Consider the following 22,876-nt stretch of genomic DNA (forward strand, 5'->3'; position numbering starts at 1 on the left):
AATACTAGTCCTACTTTATTCTTATTTCTCGTTGGTTTCTCTATTTTTCTTTTTTTTCTTCACTTCTTGATAAATCATAGGGGGCAGAACCCTGGACTGCCTATTCAAACACGAGAAAAAAGTATCTGGTCGTAAAGAGGGTTGGGTTAGTAATGATAACAGTCTCAATTAATAAAATGGGAATAGGTTGATAATTCCGAAGTTTCAATACATTCAGAACAATCGCTATTCATAATCAAAGAAGTTGTCATGGGCTATAATCAAATAAAAGGGTCACTTGTCATAAGAAAAAAACATATCAAACTAATGACCCCTCTTTTTCATCATGACTTGTTACCCTTATTCTGTATTATGAGTAGTGATCCTAATGATCAGTGTCCATTCAGCTCAGATTTCTGAATAAAAACATTACAAGATTTTTATAATCAAAGAAACAGTTTTTTTAATGCTCATTCCAACAACAGCAAATGCCAGGGTGTTTGTATGTAGTTTGCTTGAATGCATGGGCTGCAGAATGGTTTTGAAAGGGAAGGGGGGGGGGGGGGTGACAATACACAAAATTATATATCAGATGGTAAGTTTCTACATGTTTGTACAGAGTTTGGAAAAAAGTGGGAGGCTGAAGTCCCCCACCCTCAGTTCCACAGCCCTATGAGAAAGTAGCAATACATTTCAAAAAGAACAAGTTAGGTTTCATATCAAAAATAATATTTATATATATCTACACAATCTGGCGGGTGATTCCTAAGGGTGTTCGTAAGTTAGGAATGATTTTATGAATGACTAGTGATCATTTCTTGAGGTAAATTAAGTGCACCAAAATTTCAATGGTGTGAATTTAGCTCTTAAGAAAGGATCACCCATCTTTGATAAAGTCGTTTGTAAATTATGAGCACCTTTATAAAACACGCACCGAGATGAGAAGTTAAAACAAGCATGTTCAAATGATTCTTTTTTTAAGGATTTAACCGTAATGAGTGACATACATGTAGCTACCAATATAGCATTGCTTTTCAGTCTGGTATCTCACAAGAATTGCTTTCAATGACAGCTTTGCATACTGATTTTCACTTGGGCATTGTAAAATAAAGTGAGTGGGATGATAAGGATTAATTGTACATGTAAGTCTGTAGTCTACTAAAAAAGTGAATGTGATCTAGACTATGATCTGTAACGGCCGCACAGAAACGTTGTTAGCACTAACAATGAGCTGAGGACCTGTTTCAACAGGTAATGTCGCTGCGATACTTAATTTCAAACAATGCGTTACATGTATGTACATCTTGGATCAATGTTCACTTGTTGAATATAAAAAAAATGAAGGGACTGGACTTAACTATTAGGCCAGGGTTATTTTTAATACCATACATATTTCTGTGCAGCTGGTGCTGATTTTACAGTATGTAACTGTATTCACATGCCAATGTTATTGATCACAATGCTGATTTCCGGATGAATATGTTACCAAAGGCAATACTATGGTTCTACCTCTTTAAATTTATCACATTCTAAAAATCAATGAAACAGGTCTTCAGCAATAACAAGACGTCCTACAGTCCTACAGTACATTGCACATGTATTGTATTGATCTGGGCCCTGTCTTAAAAAAGATTGTGATTAACCAAATCAAACTCAACTAATTGAACTGAAGCTCGGTAATGGCATAAGCAATATGAACATTACACTGAAACCATTTCATCATGAACAGGGCACATGTGAGATTAATGCTTCCCTACTTTGAAAATAAAGCAAGTAACTAGAGTTTAAGAACCAAATCTAACTTATTTTCACTGATCAATGTCAATACGCACATCTAAGATATTGCATGACCCATGAAAAAATGTGTCCAATAAAGAAGATCTCATTGGGCAAATCTGAAAATATATCAAGATAACATTAAATGTTAAATTTGAACGGTCACGTGCTTCCTTTCAACAAATTGGAATATTCCTCTGCCAAAGTAGATTCATGAAAGGACTTGTCGGACATTTTATCCGACAAGTCCCATTTTATCCGACAGTTACCATAGGAACAGGGCCTCTCAGCCAATCAAAATCATGGAAAGATGTCAGATCTGACAACTTGTCGGATGAAAATATTGATGGAACGCTCACCTGAAAGACACCCACATGGTAATTGAACAAATCATGAAAGCAACAGTCAAACATTGCAATTGTCAAGTCAAAGCATAATATTGAGTCAAAAGGCAGAAAAATAGGAATTCTGAGGTTACATGAACAGAGTAGGACTATAATTCATCAATACTTATAATTTTATTGCATAATAACATTATGCAGGTTAAATGTTGCAAAATTAAAAAATGACAGTATTTCCTATGCACATTTGAGGTGTGCATATAGTAAACTGAGTGGGCCGAGGTGATCAGGGATTTGATCTGGCTTGAATTAATTTCACTATAATCCAAAGACCAAAAGGGAATGATTTGAGAATCTGTGCAATTTTCTCACAGTTGGCTGTGCAAAGGCTATTGCATGAAAGCTGAACCAGATATATGTTGCTAAAAAAGCATGATTAATGCTGGGTAATCTAGCCTGCTGATTATATAACGAGTAACAAAAATTGCATGATTTTCCCCCTCAAGTAATCTGCTTGTAATCTGTAACAAGGTTAATGGAATAGAAGTGTTGTATGTATAGGCACAGCATGACAGTCATCCATCTTCAGATTGTATTCAATTTTCATCAGCTAGCCCAATTCATGAATAAATGTATGAAATAATCATGTTTTTAGAGACTTCTTGCAAAAGCTATGCAGATGCTTTTATGGAACATACATGTAGTCATATACAATCTATTGTCAATGCCCTTCATGATAATGAAGTTCTTATGAAGGGTTGGGGAGTCAAAACAGCAGTTTTGTCCATGAATGGACAAATGACATATTTTCAATTTTTTGTCAGCATTGAAACGTCGGACGAAACTGCTATTCCAATTCGCTGACCGACGACAAAGACTTCACTCTGATTTGACGTGCATCTTCAAATACATTTCCTGCGTTGTAGGATTCATTAATCCATGTCGCCGTGTGAAAACTTGCTACATTGTACTCATAGAAAATATCCAAGAACAGTTGATTAACGTGCCCATTTCTATGAAGCATGAAACACTCATTCATCTTCAGGTAGACCCCTAGCTTCTGAATTAATCAGCTGGCCATGTTGCATATATGTGATCATCCACTGTGGGTTGGCTCCAGGTGAGATATTACGGTGAAATCTAAAGTGGAAAGATGAAAAAAAAAAGCTCTTCGTTTGTTGATGAATATAGAAAGGACCGTTTAATGATTGGATGTTTGAATAATTTGCAAATGTTCCTTCTTTACATAACAAAGTTGGTAACAATCAAGATCTGTCTGCTAAGTTATTAAAACTTTCGGAGTCAAGAAATCAGAATCGTTCTTGATGACTAGGTATTTCAATGAATTGAATAGGTAATTATAACTACCATCATTATCTTGAATTTTAGAATTTCAGTGCTAATATGACCTTCACACCTGCTTCTTAATCTTTTTTAATCCAAACGATTTTGATTGTGACAGGGTCTCTCTAATAGCAATATCATCTGGTTTACTGGCCTGGACCCCATCTTACAATATTTGCAACTGATCCAATTGATCTCATGATTATAAGGAAAGATTTTTACAGAGTGGAATTTGGGTAACCAATTGTTTTATTCTCTAAATATGAAAGTACATGCATGAGTCATTCCTTTGACTATAGTAATATACCTGGCCGTATATGCTTCTCAAATAAAGAATTATTACATACCGGTAGATGGATTTCCTTACTTGTCACTTATTGGATCATTCCAAACCCCACGCCTGGTTATTTCTACTTTCACAGACTTATTTGTATAATTTTTAAGGCTTTTTGTAAGACCTGAATATGAATTCTAGTAGACATTTTTTTTACATCATACTATTGTAAGAGAAGCAATAAAGGAGCAGAGTAACGATACAGATACATTTTATACATTGAAAATAACATATAACAAAAGAGAGCCCAGAACATGGTCAGATTACTGCCGCAAGCAGGGAAGCTTCAAAAAAATCATCTGCAAACTATTGGCCTGTAAATGACTAAATTTTATATTTATAATAGCCTTCAGACTAGGCCTTAACTGGACACTAAATCATCATTATTTTGTTTTGTGGATATCAACCGATTGTTAGGCCTATAGCCTATTATCTTGGTGAACCAGTTTCTAAAAGCAATAACATTGCTTTTATAATTATTATCCAATAAATTCTACTATTAATATCAGAAGTAGGGCAAAACCCTGGTTCCTTTACCAAATCACCAGGGTACACAATAGTGCCTCTGCAGAATTTCCACCAACCTATTCATAGCCAATAACTTGATTACATCATCGCAAAGAGGGTTCGCAATATTCTTACTCATATGTGCAACTGTAGACACTTCCAAGACTGTCAAATTGTTCCTGTGAAACACCTGGGGGCGGTCTTCCAATTCGAAACCCTTTAACTTCTGGATCACTGCTTCCAGACTGAGTGGAGTGACACCAAAACTTCATCAAGATAAAAAGGAACTTCCCTCCTGAAATGTAGCACACAGATTATATATCTTATTCTAAATTATGCATATACATATCAATGTTAAAAACAAAGAAATTAACAAATAATGTGATGAACACAAAAAAGTAGGCCTACATGTACATGAAAACAAAACCTAGTCTTTATCTTTTTTTACAATTAAATGAAATACGCACATGTAAACTGTCAACATTCCAAAAATTAGCAAATGATATTGATGAAATAATGGCCAAGTGTAACTGATGTATTTGCGGCAAAAAAAAATCAGAACACTAGGAAGCATCACCAACTGTTTGCAGAAGTGGGGGAGGGGATTCTTGCAAACATTTCTATTATCTGGGGTTGTCCTTTTTTCCCATTTGTGTTTCAGAATTTGCAAAGTTATAACAACTGTACAGGGCCCTTGTACATGTACAGTCGTCCTCAAAATTATTCATACCCTTGTTGATATTTGTGATTTTTCATGTTTGTGATGAAATGAGTGCATTTTATCAAGTTTCTCTATGATTTATGTGTGACCTACTAGTGAAAGAATAACAACAATGCACAATTCAAGAAATTTCTCTTTTCAGGGGTATTTTATTCATAGATATTCAAACAATGTCATGTTCAAAATTATTCATACCCTAGGTTTTTTTAGTCCAATGTCTTTCATTAATAGTCAATAGCATAGCCTTTGTTCTTTACGACTGCTTCTAGACGATTCCTGTAAGTGTCCACAAGCTTCCTGCACGTCTCCTGCGGGATGTTGGCCCATTCTTCCTTGGCGTAGGCCTCAAGCTGGGTCAGGTTGGTCGGGTTCCTAGCCATCACTCTGACTTTCAGGTCTCGCCACAAGTTCTCGATTGGATTCAGGTCAGGACTCTGACTTGGCCATTCTAGGACGTTGACATCATGGTCCTTGAACCATTTCTTCACCAGCTTGGCGGTATGCTTTGGGTCATTGTCTTGTTGGTACTTCCAGTTGGGGCCAAGCTGGAGTTTTTTGGCAGATTCCTTCAAGTTCTCCTCAAGGATCTGGATGTAATCCTCCTTTTTCATGATTCCTTTGACTCTAACGAGGTTCCCTGTGCCACTGGAAGAGAAACATCCCCATCGCATTATGTGCCCACCACCATGCTTGACGGTTGGCACAGTGTTCTTTGGATTGTATGCTTCCCCTTTCTTCCTCCAGACGTATTCAACATCCATATGGCCAAATAACTCCAACTTCGTCTCATCAGACCACAGGATGGTTGACCAAAAGCTTGGATTTTGCTTCAGATGACCTCTAGCAAAGGCCAGTCGAGCCTTCAGGTGTTTCTTCCTGAGCAATGGTGTCTTCCGAGGCCTGCGTCCATGGAGACCTCCTTTGTGCAAGACTTGCTCGATGGTGGACCGGGACACCTTCGTCCCTGACCGGTCAAGCGTTTCAAGTAGGGCCTTGGTTGTGGTCCGGGGGTTGTTGTTGACCTCTCTGCAGATTTTCCTGGCAAGTTTAGGGGACACCTTGCACTTCCTGCCACGCCCACTAAGGTTCTTCAGTGTTGTACCTCTTGTGCTTCTTGATTACGCTCTGGACTGTTGCCACAGGGATGTCATACTGCTTTGAAATGGCCTTGTAACACACCCCCCCCCTTCAATGTGGGCATTCACAAGACGTTGCCGTAGGTCCTCACTGAGCTCCTTCTTCTTGGCCATGATTATCAGAGACTGAGAATAACCAGAATGCTTTCCTCTATTTATACCCTTTTAGAAAGATGCTATTTTCCATCATTGTTTAATGGCTTGTTTAACAAAGAGGGTATTTAATTCATTGGAACATCTTGAAATAACTATAGAACAAAGAATAGCACATTCCCAGACAGTGAAAATAATGCGCATTGTCATAAAAGGACATTTTTGTTGAGGTATTGGCAAGGGTATGAATAATTCTGAACAAGTGCAAAAAATAACTTTCGACCCTATCTATTATTATGCTAATGAAGACTTGCCAGCTCATATGTCAAATCATGCATAGCAACAAGCAGACAAAAGATACAAAGAAAGTTACATCACAATAGCTTTTACAAGTAAAGAATCTACCAAAGAATGTTTTTCCACAAGGGGTATGAATAATTTTGAGGACAACTGTATATCCAAATCATACATACCCTTATCATCATAGTGTATAGCAATGTCATGGGGAAAGGTGTGCAAAATTTCCTCTGATGATATTGATAGAGAACTGATCTCCTTCAGACTAAAGTTTCGACAAGTGTTCTGGATTTCTCTAAGAAGCTGTGGAAAGATTAAATACACATGTGTTACAAAAACATTGCAATATTAGCAAATTTATATAACATGCAGTTTTGTACTCTTCAAATTCCGAATTCAAAATATAGATCAAAAGTGAAAATCAATTGAACAGTCTGGCAAGTCCAAGAAAAGGTCACCCCAGAAGACAAATATGTTTATTTTATGAAGTAATATCTGATGGGAGAAGAAAGCATAATTTTTGTATTAAATTTAAAAATTGAATTAAGAAAAATTTAGAGACGAATGCAAATTTATGCTAATTCAGGGTACCTCAAATTATGTATGGGACAATTATGAAAATAATCATAGAAAATCAAAACAAAACTGAGATAAAAGTTGGGAAACGGACCCCCAAAATCTCATATTTTGAGAAAATGGTATTATCTACATGAATATGCAAATTAGGTTGTGTCAAATGATGAAATGTTCCAGACCATTTTTTTTACCTTTGGAGACAGAAGACCTTCAAGATTGTCCCATGTCCCCTCCACTATCGTCTCTGATATTGTCACCAATGCCTGGAAAACAAAAATAAAAAAGCATGAGTATCTAAAATTATTGCAATCAACATCTCATGGTGAAATAGTAGCGTTATTGACCTCACTGACTGAAGACTTTTTGACATGAAAAAGTCAAAATTTTTACAATCATTCAATGCTAATTTCAAATAACATCACTCAGGTTATTAAAAGAATGAGCATGACCAATTTTAAGTCTGAGCTGTGTCTGTTAGCAGGAATCCACTTTAATTAGTATCTGCTTTCCTGAATTATTCATTGAATTGTCAATGATGATATGTAAAGATTTGAGATAAAAGCCGGGTTCCTGTGGGAAAGATGTGGTTATGACTTTTTAGTAAGGTGCTCGATGACCTCAGTCCCCAAACCAATCGGACAGGGCCCTGGGACCAATTTTTTTTTTTCCTGGGGGTTCTGAGGTAAATTTGAAAAGCCCCCCCCCCCCCGAAAAAAAAGGTTTTCACTACAATATAGAGGTTTTGTCCAAACAAATTTGAAAAGCAAAAAAAAATAAAGGTTTTCACTACAAAATCAAGGTCATTTTGGTTCCCCCCCTTTTACAGACCTTCCAGATTTCCTGGGGTTGCTGCTTATGGGGAATAATACACGCAGCACCCCTGCTTCCCAGGGCCATGCAATCAGCTTATCATCTTTGTGACAGACTACGCCAATACCTACTGTACCTACAGATGGATGACCCAAAACCCAGGTTAGATTTCTAGCCATCACGGTAGACACAATGTAAATGTAGCAAGTTGATAACACTGTGTGTTAAATTTTGTCATCTTTTATGGAATGCATACATGGAACTTAATGGAAGACAATTGGAACCACATCAGACATTTAACCCAATGATATTAACCTGACCAGAGGGCAGATGCCCATTGCAGAAAAAAATACAAACAAATGCATCTCAAAAAATGTATTGCAACTTGAATTAAACCTCGGAATACGAGGCACTTCAGGATTCAGGCACTTGTACTTGATTTTTTAAGATGTTTTTAGTTAAATTAAACAAACACTTCGGCAACAGGACCCCGGATGACAGTGTGATTCTGTGAAAAAGTAGTGTGGTAAATTAGCATATAAAATGAAGCAACGTTTCAAGAGAAAGTTTGGAAAATAGTTAATCATGACATAAGTAGGCCTTATACAGTACATGTAAGTCAGTTACAAATTAATTTATCTATTGCTTTAGTTTAGAAAGATGCTTGATAATTTCAAGGATCTAGTCTACCTTTCTTGGGGAAAAAACATTGTTAAAGGTCAAGTCCACCCCAGAAAAATGTTGATTTGAATATATAGCGAAAAAATCAAACTAGTACAACACTGAAAATTACATCAAAATCGGATATAAAATAAAAAAATTATGACATTTTAAAGTTTCGATTATTTTTCACAAAACAGTGATATGCACAAATGAGTGACATGCAAATGAGATAGTCAATGACGTCCCTCACTCTCTATTTCTTTTGTTTTTTATTGTTTGAATTACGGCATACAATATTTCATTTTTTACAAATTTGACAATAAGGACCGACTTGACTGAACAATAGTATTAAACAATGCTAATTCCACATGTTCAGGGAGCTAGGAATTGTTGTTTCAGTTGACAATGAGGAGAAAAATAGAATATTTCATATTTCATATAATAAAATACAAAAGAAATAGTGAGTGGATGACGTCATCAGTCTCCTCATTTGCATACAGACCAGGATGTGCATATACATCTTGTAACTGTTTTGTAAAATTAAGCGAAACTGTAAAATGTCACAACTTTCTGTTTGTTGGATTTTTCTCTTTGTATTCAAATAAACTTTTTGTTGGAGTGGACTTGTCCTTTAAAAAACATGTACACCGTACACTCTCTGACGTTAATTATGTGTACAGCAGATTTAGAAATCTGTGGGCAAATAAATGGCAAACTAATAATAGTGTAAACAGTTTTTTGCAATTATGCAATCTTGCATAATTTGTAATTTTGTAATTGGTCTTACTTGAAGCAATAAAAACAAATCGGATGACACTCTGATCTCTGTAATTAAAAAAGGAATGCAAAATTAACAATCCTATTTCTATGTAATACCTGCTTAGCTCCTTGTGTAAATTCATCAATTGAAAAATCTGGATCAAAATATGAACGAATTAACCAATAGAATATATTGTTTCTGATGACTTTGATAGGATTTGGAATAGCAACAAACACAGGTTTGATCTTTCCTTCAGATCCTCCTCTATCATCCGTGCTCATGCTCCTTCTGTTGTGTAATAAACAAGTTGTGGCCAAGGCTGCAGTTGGATTTGGAGTTCTTTTTACCAGCAGTGGCAATGCATCACAACTCCTACCACTTTGTAAGAACGGTCCCAGACATAAACTCCTGTGTATTCTTTTGAATGCCGATTTCTCCGGTATCACAGAAAACTTCCTTTTGACGCTAATGTCAATGCACTTCGTAGATTCTAAAGGAAGAAACATGCACTGCTTGAGTATCTTCATTCGATACATGTTCAAACCGGGGTGTTTCTTATGAGCACGGAGAAGATTACCAAAAGCCAGTTAAAGATTTTGTGCGTAGATTATCAGTAGATTCTGCAAGCCAATGCAATGGTACCGGTACGGTATGCGGTACTACGTAGCGCTTGAGCTGAGAGGTGCAGGCCGGCCAGGGGCCCCGCCGGTGCGGAACACTTGGGCGCGCCGCGCGCGGCCAGCGCCAGAGCTACCCTACGGCCAGAGCTAGAGCCGATCGATCGTGGTTACCTCTTAGACTTTTTTTGTTTTCTCGCCAAACTTGAACTCAGGGGCTGATCCAGAATTTTCCAGAGGGGGAGGGGTGCATATTTTCCCTAGGAAAATTGACAAGCAAAAATATAAGAAAAAAAAAGAAGGTCCTCGATTTCAGGGGGGCACACGTGTTACAGAAATTGGCATACTTTAATATACATTAAAAATTTAGAGCTCCAAAAAAGGGCCCGGGCTGTGCCCCTTGGAAGATCCGCCAGTGCTTGAACTGTATCATTATTTGTACTTTTCGCTAGTCATTGGAAGATTATTGCAAATATTAAAAACAATTTTAAAAAAGTATTTAAAAAATGCCCAGGTACGAAAAAAAAGAGTTGTAAAACATTCAAAAAAAATTATAATGTTACTTTTTCTATTTCTAGAAATAAGAAATAAGCAGTTAAAGGGCTTTATTTATAGATTTAAAACCAAATTTGTATTCAATGCACTAAAATTGCATTATTGATTGAAATAAAGATCGGCGAATTTATGCTTTCATTGAAACCCCAGAGATTATGACATTTGGGATTCTACCATTGTGCAAATTCTTATTGGTCCAACCTATGATTGACAAGACTCAAAAGACACCGAGATTACATGTATGTAGGAGGAATAAACTTATAAAATGTCAACTTACTTTAGTGTTCATTTTTTTTATGTTAAAAATGAGTCAGGCAGCATATTGGCATAAAACGAAACATGAATAATGCAAAATATATATATATATATATATATATATATATATATATATATATATATATATATATATATATATATATATATAGCTTCAAGCAAAATTAAGTTTTACAAATAAGGGGTTTGCTAATAAGACCCATTAATTTTGCGAATTGCTTTCTTTTGCATATTAGTATATAATATATTGATAGTTGACACCTTGGATGTCAATAATAATATCCTATCATTAAGGAATACTTTTACTTTGTATCCACTAAAGACACATCCTGATCATGATTACAGAGAAGAATTAATGCAAGACCTTTGATCTAATTATTTTTGGTTGTTCAAAATAAGTGGAATATCAGGGAGATCAACAAATTGCATATACAGTATCAAAGGTTTAAAAAAGTGTCCAATATAGTGAATAGATATGCTCCTTCAAGAAATAATAAAAACTGTAATTCCATTCCACTTTTTTTTAAAAAACAAAAACACGCACTCTTGATGGCCTTCTATTGAAAATCACGCAGTGTGACTTGTTTTGCAATCCCTGGTCGCAGATTAAGACACTATTGAGTGGATTCTGAGCAGTTTTTAAATCATGATTGCAGATTACTATCTAAACTCATGCACGAGCTGAAATTTTCAGTATACTGTCTGACATGCAAAGGCGGTAAGGAATTTGCAGTGCATAGAAAAATGCATTGTACTACTCAACAATACAAGCAAAAAGAATTAGCTGAAATTTTTTGAGATTCCTACTGTCCATGGACAGATTATGCATAAGCCTCCGATAAGTTTTGAAAAAGAACTTGATTCGGGAACGCGAATTAAGCGCCAGCTGAGTTTTTTTTTCAGATTTAGGCCTATACACTGTAAAAAATAGTGGGTAAATTTTCAACTAGCACGATGGTAATCATAAGTCCAACTAATGGGGGGGGGGGCAGTATCCAAAGCGGGAAGCATATTGTCCAGTAAGGTTTAAAAAAAATAAGCAGCTATTTACTTTAGAATGGGCACATTTTCATTACAATAAAATAGATAAGCATAAAAGAAATGCCCAATGTTGGTTGGACACAATTACCCTCCGAGCATAATTATTTACCCATATTTTTTAGAGTGTAAAAATAAGGATATTCCAGGCCATGTATATAGCCATCATGAACAGGATGGTTTTTCAATCAAACAATGTTGTTGCATTTTGGCATAGATGCAGGATATTGATGCGAGCGAGTGTAAAAACGATATATCAAGATGAACATTTTTAAGACGACCTGAACTTAACTCGACAGTTATCATGCATGTTTTTAATTAAGAACGTATATTAGTGCGCAAAGCGTTAGCTGATTATTATTGGGGGGGGGGACTTCCATTGACGAGTGGATACCTTGCGCGAACATGCATGGGGTCTCGAAAAGCACCCTGAAACATGTATTTCCCATATTTTGAAAATGCACCCCTTAACAAGTTTTGGCGTTTGAAACCATACCCTTAACACGTATTGGAAACAAAACGATACTCTTGGCAAGTATTCCCTGAAATGAACCCCTAAACAAGTATAAAGCGATATTTTATTGTTATGTCATCCGTCGGTTTTTATATTACACACCATTTGGTTTAATTAGTTTACGGCCCCACTTCCATATACCTCACGCAAATCGGACTATAAACACGTAGTGTTGGGGCAAAAAGGACATCCTTTATAGAACATTTTAATCATGTTTATCGATCATCCCCGCAAATTTGACCCTATAAACACGTAGCTTTCCTGGCGAAATAGATACCCTTTTTTTTCATTATTTTTGTGTTTTTGACACCCTTATCACGTTACGTACGTAACTTGGCGTGCCCTATCTTGAAAAAGATATCCCTTTTACGTGTTTTTTTTTGGTCGCGCATACACACTTCAATGTAAGTGCCCCCCCCCCCGGGCTTATAAAACATGACATTGGAATCAACCATGAATAGGATATGGGTACACTCTAAAGAGCTATGAAGAGGCGCTGATTATTTTGTTTACTTCATATTTGAACAAGAAAAATCAGCACTTCGAAGTGCAGCCATGCACTATACACGTTCTTTATATAAGGGCTAAATTTGCTCTTCGTTTTGGGGGAGTGTAGGATAAGCGTGAGCCGGTGCGTGAGCTGAAGAAAATTGAGAATCCAACTTCAGTGAAGACTTGTCTGTGGTGTATATATTTTCATCAGGAACTCAAACTGTCACAAAATTGTGCCCCTTATTCATGGGTGTCGTTCGGTATTCTTGGTTGGGGGGATGATGGACACAAATGTTCTTGTGGATGGGCACTAGCGTACCTACGGGGGGGGGGGCACAACCCATGCACTGACGAGCCACAACCCATGCAAAGGACGCATCCCTGCCCCCCTGACGAGCTTGAAAGACCATTTTTGCCCCCCCCCCCCGACGAGCTTTAAGGCCTTTTTATTTTTGTTTTTATTTTTTTTTGCTTGTTAATTTTTTTTCTGGTACGAAATCGTTTATTTGTGATTGAAGACTTTTTTTTTGCTTGACAATTTTTTGGCGGACGTTTTCGCCCCCCCCCCCTCTGTGGAAAATCCTAGGTACGCCACTGTGGATGGGGATCTTTCAACATTACCCCCACTAAAATCACAAGTTAGGACATTTGGGAGTGGTTGATATGCATGGTGTTCTTGGAAATTCCTTCATTGTTGCAGTGTACTTTACTAATATAATTTTTAAAAGTAAGCCTAATCTAAAGTCATCCGAAAGAAAAAATGACAAAAATTGTCTGGACCATGTACAAAGTGATCTGTTTATTGAGCATGATTTATACAACTTCTCTCTTAAATCTAACGTGACTGGCAATATCGTTTTTCTTCTTAATGCATGATGATAAAATGCAGATTCGGACAAAATAAGACTAGAACAAAATTACAAACTGTTTGGCTTCTCGTGCGCCATCGAGCTTACCGTCATTCCTTATGACGATTTTAACCCTAAAAAGACTGGGGGGCCTTTTAGGCCCCCCCCCTGTACATAAATCGCGATAACTTTTTTGCGCATTAAGCGTTCGCGCCGCCATTTCATGACTTTTTTCTCTTGAGTTTTGCGCAACTTTTGATACCAAATTTGTATACCCCCATGCCGCGGTTGCGGAGTTACGTAACATTTCGTATCACATGTCACGTAAGTAATTGAAATTTGTATTCGTTTGTGTGTAAAGTGTATGGTATTTGAATGAATGTTATACACATTGTTTTCTAACTACATTTTTATTTGTTTCTTTCTATATTATGTCACTTGTGAATTCAAGTAGCAGTTCTAGGATATGAAAATAATGAAAAACATTGCATAAAAAAAATAAAGAAATACATAAGAAATGCAAAATAAAGAAATACATAAGAAATTAAAATCAAAGAAAAACATAAGAAAAGTAGTGCAAAATACCAGAATCGCTTGCAATAAAACATGCCAATTATTGTATTTCTCTACATAACGCATGCGGAGTACTTATTTGCATATTTAGTAATTACTAATTTGCATAAGCATATCTAATAATTCAAGCATGAAACAACACAATTCCATGATAAACAACCTCTTCTTACAGCTGAAAACCTTGAAACAGGAATTTATGGACCGTAATAAGTACCAAAATATGAAAAATTCAATTTTTTTGATAAAAATTTGCATATTCACATAATTAATTATGAATATAATTTGCATAAATTATGTGATATCTCTTATGCTTTGTTTTCACCAGCTAGTGTACATGTAACACATCACTTGTTTATTTTCCAAGATTGCTTTGGCTCATTGCAAGAGAGTGTAATGCAATAAAACATGCCAAATGTTGTATTTCTCTACATAACGCGTGCAGAGTACTTATTTGCATATTTAGTAATTACTAATTTGCATAAGCATATCTAATAATTCAAGCATGAAATAACACAATTCCATGATAAACAACCTCTTCTTACAGCTGAAAACCTTGAAACGGGAATTTATGGACCGCAATAGGTACCAAAGTATGAAAAATTCAATTTTTTGATAAAAATTTGCATATTCGCATAATTAATTATGCATATATTAAAAAAAAATGAATATCAGTATTTTGACTATGTTTTCTTTTAGAGGACATGACAAAGGATGTGTGTGCCAAATTTGGTTGCGATCGGACGACCAACGGCCGAGATCTTAGGGGGGGGGCCCAAAAGGCCCCCCCAGTTTTTCTAGCCTCCAAAATAGCCCAGTCTTTTTAGGGTTAACCCTTGATTTTAACATGTTTTAAATGCTTTATAAGTGCATAAAAAAAAACCATTCTAATTCACTTATACTAGCTAGCTGTTTTTTTTTTCTTGCAGCGGACTTTCAGATTATTTCTCAATTCTTTTTCTGCTTTCTTGCTTGAAAGAAGTTTGTTATTTTGGAATACTTTTTGCGCTTTGCATCCATTTTTAGCCTGAGATATGTCCACGATATAATCAGGATAATTTGCTCTAGAGCTTTTACATGTTTTATGACCAGCACATTTTGTTAGATAATTATGCGCAAAGAGAAATTCTTGGTAGCTTGTTCATTTCGCGCATTGGAATTTGGTTACAATGACTTTTTATGACAGCGATGCCTGGCGAATTACTTATTTTACATAACAAAAATGAAGTGATATTCCAAAGGGTTGTAGATTAAATGGGACAAACATAATGCGCTTGGATGTGGGGAGGGGTAAACCTGAAAAAAGTTATTTGTACTTTTTCAAGATCTACCCCTCCGATACGTCCGGTGGGTTTTCCCCATTTATCTTGCCACTCTTTTACTCCGGTTTATATTTCCACCCTTTTGAATTAATTGATTTATTAAAATTAATTTATTCACCACTGATGGGATGGAACACCCTATCAACAAAAGTTTTTTTTCGTCGGGGTCCTTTTATGTAATGTTTAAAAAAATATCATATACATAAACATTTCATTGTTTTTCATCTTGAACCTCTACCCATCTGTTTAAAAGTCCTGGAAAAGAATGTTTTTATCTAATAACAATATACACAAATTGCGAGGGAAACAAACTGATTGATGGCATACTATTTTAGGAAATTAGGATTGTCAATTTCCTAATTATGTAAATGGAAAAAAGGAAAGATTGTGTCCTACCTTATATACGCCTACGATTTAACTGATGGAAAGGATGGCAGAGCAGATAGATATCACCTCACTGACAGTTGCCGCTCAAGTATTGCACAAGTCCCAAATATATTTACAATTTACAAAAGTATATGAAATGCAAAGTATATAGAGGGTAGAAATCACAGTTGCGGAAGTATATAATTCGCGAAGTAGCAAGGCCTCACTAAATGCAGAGAACAGACTTCAAGAGATGTGATTTAAGTAGAGGAAAGCAAAATAAATCTGTAGAAGAGTAAATTGTAGGATCTCTGGTGGGCATGTGCTCCACAAAAGCAGGCTGACGTTGAGATGTTGTCAGAGCGAAGACAGAGAGTAGAGTGGTGATGTGGCAAAGTAGCAAGTTGGTTTTTGCCAGCATCACAAAAAGAGGGGGTATGAAAGACCACACCCAAAAGAGAGACAAAAAGCAAGTTGAAAGGAGAGAGTGAGAGAGAGAGAGAGAAGAAAGAGCATCTGTGTAGTGATGCAGTATAAGTGCAGTGGGGAGCAAGGCCAGAACAATAAATCAGGTATATTAATGCCAGGTTGCCTTGCTCCAAGTCCATTATGTAAAAGTGAAAGGAAGATGTTTGTTTGTAAGATTTAGGCAGAAAATATGCATACAGTAGTAGTGCATTGCATTTGACACAAACAAGATTGAATGTAGAAGAGAAAAATACATGGAAATAACACAGAGAATATAGGCTTATAAAATTATGTTGACATATGAATGAAAATATATACAGGAAAATAGTATGATATATACATGAAAATAGTATGAAGATATAGTCAAGTCACTACAGTAGCTCCCCCCTAGATTTGTACAGAATAAAAATGTAACAAATCGACAAGGGAAAGTAAAAGTGCACTTGGCTATATAAAAAGTAAAGTATGAAAACTGGAAACACCAGCAGTGTGTTGGGAAAATGTTCAACCATCTCCGAAATATTGAACGTATTTTGCAGGGAATCTGACATGGCGACCAGAACGAGTCCTACGAATGTCAGGAGGAATATGCTTATGCTTGTCTTTAGGATCTACTGTCAAGTCTGTGGAGTTGGATTGTTCATGAACTTGAACATGCGGATCTTTATGGTGAAATGAAGGAGTGGTAGCATCCTGCTCGATGAAAGCCGGTTTCAGTCTGTCGACACTGACATTTTCGTGTTTACCATTGTAATCAATGGTAAAATACTTGTCAGTACGTCGGATGACTCGGAAGGGCCCTCGATATGGGGGTTGCAGTGGCTTTGTAACTGCATCATCTCTTAGGAAGATGTGAGATGAGGAATGCAGTTCAGGATGTACCTGTATGGGTTTAGTTTGTTTGCGAGCAGGAGTGGGATGTAATTCCCGCATCATTCTCTTTAGTCTGTGGGCATAGTTAGATGGGTCATCGGCAGAATCAATTTGTGAAGGAGCTACAAATTGTGCAGGTAGAGTGACTGTAGTCCCAAACACAAGTTCTGCTGCAGAGCATCCAATGTCCGCCTTGATTGCTGTGCGTATACCCAGCAAGACTAGAGGGAGTGACTCAGTCCAACGGATCTTGTTATGAGCCTTGAGAGAGGCTTTAAGTTGGCGATGAAAACGCTCCACTAAACCATTTGCGGCAGGATGGTATGCTGTTGTGCGGATGCGTTTAGTGCCAAGGAGGTTGGTGAGTGCAAGAAAAAGTGCCGACTCAAATTGCCTACCTCTGTCCGTTGTGATGGTAGTAGGTGCACCAAAAACCGCTACCCATCTGGCCACAAATGCGCGTGCTACCGTCTCCGCAGTGATGTCCGGGATAGGGATAGCTTCTGGCCACCTGGTGTAGCGATCAACGCAAGTTAGAAGGTAAGAGTTGCCTTCTGATGAAGGAAGCGGGCCAACGAGGTCAATATGCACATGGGAGAAGCGTGCATCTGGTGAAGTGAAAGTACCAAGTGGTGCTTTGGTGTGCCGATGTACTTTACACTTTTGACACTCGAGGCATGTTTTGGCCCATTTCCTGACATCAGCGTTGATGCTAGGCCAAACAAAGCGCTCTGTAATGAGCTTTTGAGTAGCTCTGATTCCTGGATGAGAAAGTCCATGAAGGGAATCAAAGATAGCTCTTCTATGTTTGGCTGGAACTACAGGCCTGGCAGTACCAGTTGAGACATCACATAGAATAGTAGTGAGGGAACCAGGAAGTGTTACCTGTTTGAGTTGGAGAGAAGAGTCCTGTACTTCGATTTCATCCTCTTGGTCTTTTGCGATGGCCGCAAAGTCAATAATGGATGACGAATCCACTCGATCTATATACAGGCGAGAGAGAGCATCAGCTGCAGTGTTATCCTTACCTGAAATGTGAAGAATGTTGGAAGTATATTGAGAAATAAAATCAAGTTGCCGGATTTCGCGTGGCGAGTGCCGATCCGGTTTAGATTTTAGAGCATGAGTGAGGGGCTTGTGGTCAGTGAAGATTGTGAATGTGCGACCTTCAAGAAGATGGCGGAAGTGCTTAACACCAAGATATGCTGCAAGCAACTCCCGACCAAAAGTGCTGTACTTCGTTTCGGCAGGCTGCAACCTCTTCGAGAAAAAGGCAAGCGGTTGCCAAACCCCATCGACCTGTTGTTGAATAGCTCCCCCGATGCCTACATCAGAGGCATCCACTAATAAGCACAGTGGAACATCAGTGCGAGGGTGAACAAGAACAGTAGCGTCAGCCAATAACTCTTTAACGTGATTGAAAGCGAGAAGTTCTTTCTCTCCAAGATCAATTGGCATGTTCTTTTTTGTTCTGTTTTTCAACAGATCGGTAAGAGGTTGTAGCACCTCAGCACAATGTGGAACGAATCGCCTATAGAAATTGATCAACCCCAGGAATTCTCTAAGCTTGGTGAGCGATGTAGGAGGAGGAAAATCACGAATGATCTTCACTTTGTCGCCAAGTGGGCGAATTCCTGTGTCGTCAACCATATGCCCAAGAAAAGACAGTGAAGATGCGCCAAACTGACATTTCGAAGGGTTGACAATGATGCCATACTCCTGTAGGCGATCGAAGAGCTGGCGGAGGTGTGTCTCATGTTCATCTACAGAAGAACTGGCTACTAGTATGTCATCTAGATAAACATAGACAAAAGGGAGACCACGAGTGACGGTGTCCATCAATCGCTGGAATGTCTGCGCTGCATTCCGAAGTCCAAATGGCATCCGAACGAATTCAAAGAGGCCAAATGGAGTGGTCACGGCAGTCTTGTGGATATCGCTAGGCTCGACTGGAATCTGATGATATGCCCTGACAAGATCAATTTTTGAAAAAATTGTCTTACCTGCAAGTGATGAGGAGAAATCTTGCAAGTGTGAGATAGGGTATCGATCAGGAATAGTGCGAGCATTTAGCATGCGATAATCACCACAAGGTCGCCAATCCCCGGGCGTTTTCTTGGGGACCATGTGCAATGGGCTTGACCAGTTGCTATCAGATTGTCGGATAATGCCAAGTTCAAGCATGTGCTCAAACTCTGCCTGGGCAATTCTCTGACGATCTGGAGCAAGTCGACGAGGGCGCGCTGCCGCGGGCGGGCCTTGCGTCGGGATGTGGTGTGTTGTGGTATGTTTCACTTCCGAGTGCTTGTAAACCGGTCGTGTGATATCCGGATACTGACGGAGAATGGAGTGAAACCGCTCCGATGAGTCGTGTTGAACATACATCGGGCTAATGGTACCAGTATATGAACCACATCCCTGGACTGTAAGAGTGGTTGTGGTGTCTATCAATCGGCGGTGTTTGATATCCACCAACAGTCCAAACTGGTCAAGAAAATCGGCACCCAAAATCGGCGTGGGTATGTCTGTCACAACAAATATCCAGCGGAAAACACGCCGTAAACCGAGATCGAGTGTGAAAGACTTTTGTCCGAAAGTCTTGATTGGAGATCGATTCACAGCCTGTAGCTGAATATTTGTCGCTTCAACCCTAGCCGGTTTTCCCAACTTTGAATGAGGGAAAATGCTCACCTCAGCACCTGTGTCGACGAGAAAACGTGTACCCGTGTACTTGTCGTTGACAAAGAAAAGGCGACTGGGTTGGGTGCTGCCAAGGGGATTTGTCGCCGCTATTCCTTGGCGGGACCGTTTCCCTGGGCGTGTCCTGCTGAGAAAGAGCAAGGACTTATGCACTTTTGAGCACTGCTCCCATGCTTCCAGTGATACCAGCACTGGGCACCTGCATGCTGTTCACTGCGCGAAACTGGCTTGCGCTGACGATTACGACCTCTCTGGTTTTCCAGCATGTAGCAGGTTAACGCTTGAATCTGCATTGTGAGCTGGTCAACCAGCGCAGAGAGTTGGTCGACTGGAGAAAGGAAAGTTTCAGGTGTAGAGGAAACATTAGGGATAGTCATGTTGTAGAGTTAAGAAAAAAAATGAGAAGTAGAAAGGAAATAAAAATAGTGAAATGAGAAGCAAGAATAGCGAAGTAAGAGAGAAATGAATAGGCGATAAAAAGAAAATTAAGGATTCAGGATCACGTCGGGGTCACCAGTTTAGGAAATTAGGATTGTCAATTTCCTAATTATGTAAATGGAAAAAAGGAAAGATTGTGTCCTACCTTATATACGCCTACGATTTAACTGATGGAAAGGATGGCAGAGCAGATAGATATCACCTCACTGACAGTTGCCGCTCAAGTATTGCACAAGTCCCAAATATATTTACAATTTACAAAAGTATATGAAATGCAAAGTATAGAGGGTAGAAATCACAGTTGCAGAAGTATATAATTCGCGAAGTAGCAAGGCCTCACTAAATGCAGAGAACAGACTTCAAGAGATGTGATTTAAGTAGAGGAAAGCAAAATAAATATGTAGAAGAGTAAATTGTAGGATCTCTGGTGGGCATGTGCTCCACAAAAGCAGGCTGACGTTGAGATGTTGTCAGAGCGAAGACAGAGAGTAGAGTGGTGATGTGGCAAAGTAGCAAGTTGGTTTTTGCCAGCATCACAAAAAGAGGGGGTATGAAAGACCACACCCAAAAGAGAGACAAAAAGCAAGTTGAAAGGAGAGAGTGAGAGAGAGAGAGAGAAGAAAGAGCATCTGTGTAGTGATGCAGTATAAGTGCAGTGGGGAGCAAGGCCAGAACAATAAATCAGGTATATTAATGCCAGGTTGCCTTGCTCCAAGTCCATTATGTAAAAGTGAAAGGAAGATGTTTGTTTGTAAGATTTAGGCAGAAAATATGCATACAGTAGTAGTGCATTGCATTTGACACAAACAAGATTGAATGTAGAAGAGAAATATACATGGAAATAACACAGAGAATATAGGCTTATAAAATTATGTTGACATATGAATGAAAATATATACAGGAAAATAGTATGATATATACATGAAAATAGTATGAAGATATAGTCAAGTCACTACACTATAATCATCATGATCAAACTTTTCATTTTTTCATCATCCTTATTATAATTTTTCTACCCTAATTTATTGGGGCGGGGGGGGGGGGGTGATAATACAGGCCATCACCCACTTGAAATATTGGGGGATATATCCCCCGGTTATACTTCGTATTTCCGAAGCTTCGTAATTCCGAAGGTTCTTTATTCCGAAGGTTCGTAATTCCGAAACACGTAAATTGCCTATACCTCGATGTTCGTTAATCCGAAAACGAAAAGGGGTTCGTTAATCCGAACATTTGTGGCGTAATTCCGACGATTCGTTATTCCGAAGGTTCGATAATCCGAAAACGAAATAAGGTTCGTTGTTCCGAAGGTTCGTTAATCCGAAAACGAAATAAGGTTCGTTGTTCCGAAGGTTCGTTAATCCGAAAACGAAAAAAGGTTCGTTGTTCCGAAGGTTCGTTGATCCGAAAACGAAATAAGGTTCGTTTTTCCGAAGGTTCGTTAATCCGAAAACGAAATAAGGTTCGTTAATCCGAAAACGAAATAAGGTTCGTTAATCCGAAAACAAAATAAGGTTCGTTAATCCGAAAAATGAAAACCGGGAAAGCAGAGGCAGGGGCAAGGGGAGGGGGGCGGGGGACACTTTTGCCGTTCAATTATTATGAGGATGGGAAGGCAAGGGCGGCCGAACGAATTTTCGTTGTGGGTAAAGCCAAAAAATGAAACTCATACGTCAAAATGGGCACTTTGGTGATATTTTCACCTTAAGATTATCATCTGCTTGAAGTCATTGTGTGTTTGATAGTGATTAAGTAGAGAAAAACTTTTTTGAAGTGACTTCTTATTATGGCAAAATGTATATTTAGGCTTTATTTTTCGGGAGAGAGTATAATGAGCGAGCGGCTTGGTAAAACAAATTCAAAGGTGAAGTTGTATAACGTTTTTTGTGGTCAATTATTCTTAAAATGGCATTATTGCGAGGTGTTGCGAGCGTGAATCACAAGCTAAAACTTTAGGTTATTTCAATAAAAAATGAAAATTTGTTTTTTAAAATCCGAGCAGATTTCTGCTGTCATTAAAAAGATGTGCATCTAACTAAAGAATTAACACGAGCGCAAAACGCGAGCTTAAACATACTGACCAGAAAAGGAACCTGTTAAAAAAAGCATTTAGTGACCTTTTTAGGATGCATATTTCACCAATCGAATGAGAGTACGAAGCGCAAGCTGAAAATTTTCAATATTCCAGCCTGAAAACTTAACTTAACTTGTATACTTTAAAAAGAGTATTTTATTTCGAAAAAACATGAAAAACGGCATATTTATTTTTGAAAAAGGAACTTTCCCATTTTGGAAAATATTAATTCCCATGTTTTTTATTTCATTTTTGATGCCCCCTGCCTCCCTCCCGACCTTATCGAAAGGGGACATTTTAAGAACTTTTTGCAGTTAGCCATGAAGACGATGCGTGTTTTAACCAATGGCGGCGGAACGTTTTTTTTTTTTGGGGGGGGGGGCAAAGCAAA

At 38.1% G+C, this 22,876-nt stretch overlaps 1 protein-coding gene across 1 annotated transcript; it reads right to left on the reverse strand.

The window, feature by feature from the left end:
• Nucleotides 1-435: 435 nt before the first annotated feature.
• LOC121423440 (m-AAA protease-interacting protein 1, mitochondrial-like) lies at nt 436-9,991 on the reverse strand. Its single transcript, XM_041618781.1, has 5 exons — nt 9,454-9,991; nt 7,296-7,367; nt 6,705-6,831; nt 4,417-4,576; nt 436-3,236 (listed from the first exon to the last, which is right to left on the reverse strand). Exons 1-5 carry the CDS (start codon nt 9,871-9,873, stop codon nt 3,128-3,130), a joined length of 888 nt encoding a protein of 295 aa, XP_041474715.1. The 5' UTR covers nt 9,874-9,991; the 3' UTR covers nt 436-3,127.
• Nucleotides 9,992-22,876: the final 12,885 nt, after the last annotated feature.

Source organism: Lytechinus variegatus, chromosome 1 (genome assembly GCF_018143015.1).
Source record: "Lytechinus variegatus isolate NC3 chromosome 1, Lvar_3.0, whole genome shotgun sequence".
Taxonomy (NCBI): domain Eukaryota; kingdom Metazoa; phylum Echinodermata; class Echinoidea; order Temnopleuroida; family Toxopneustidae; genus Lytechinus; species Lytechinus variegatus.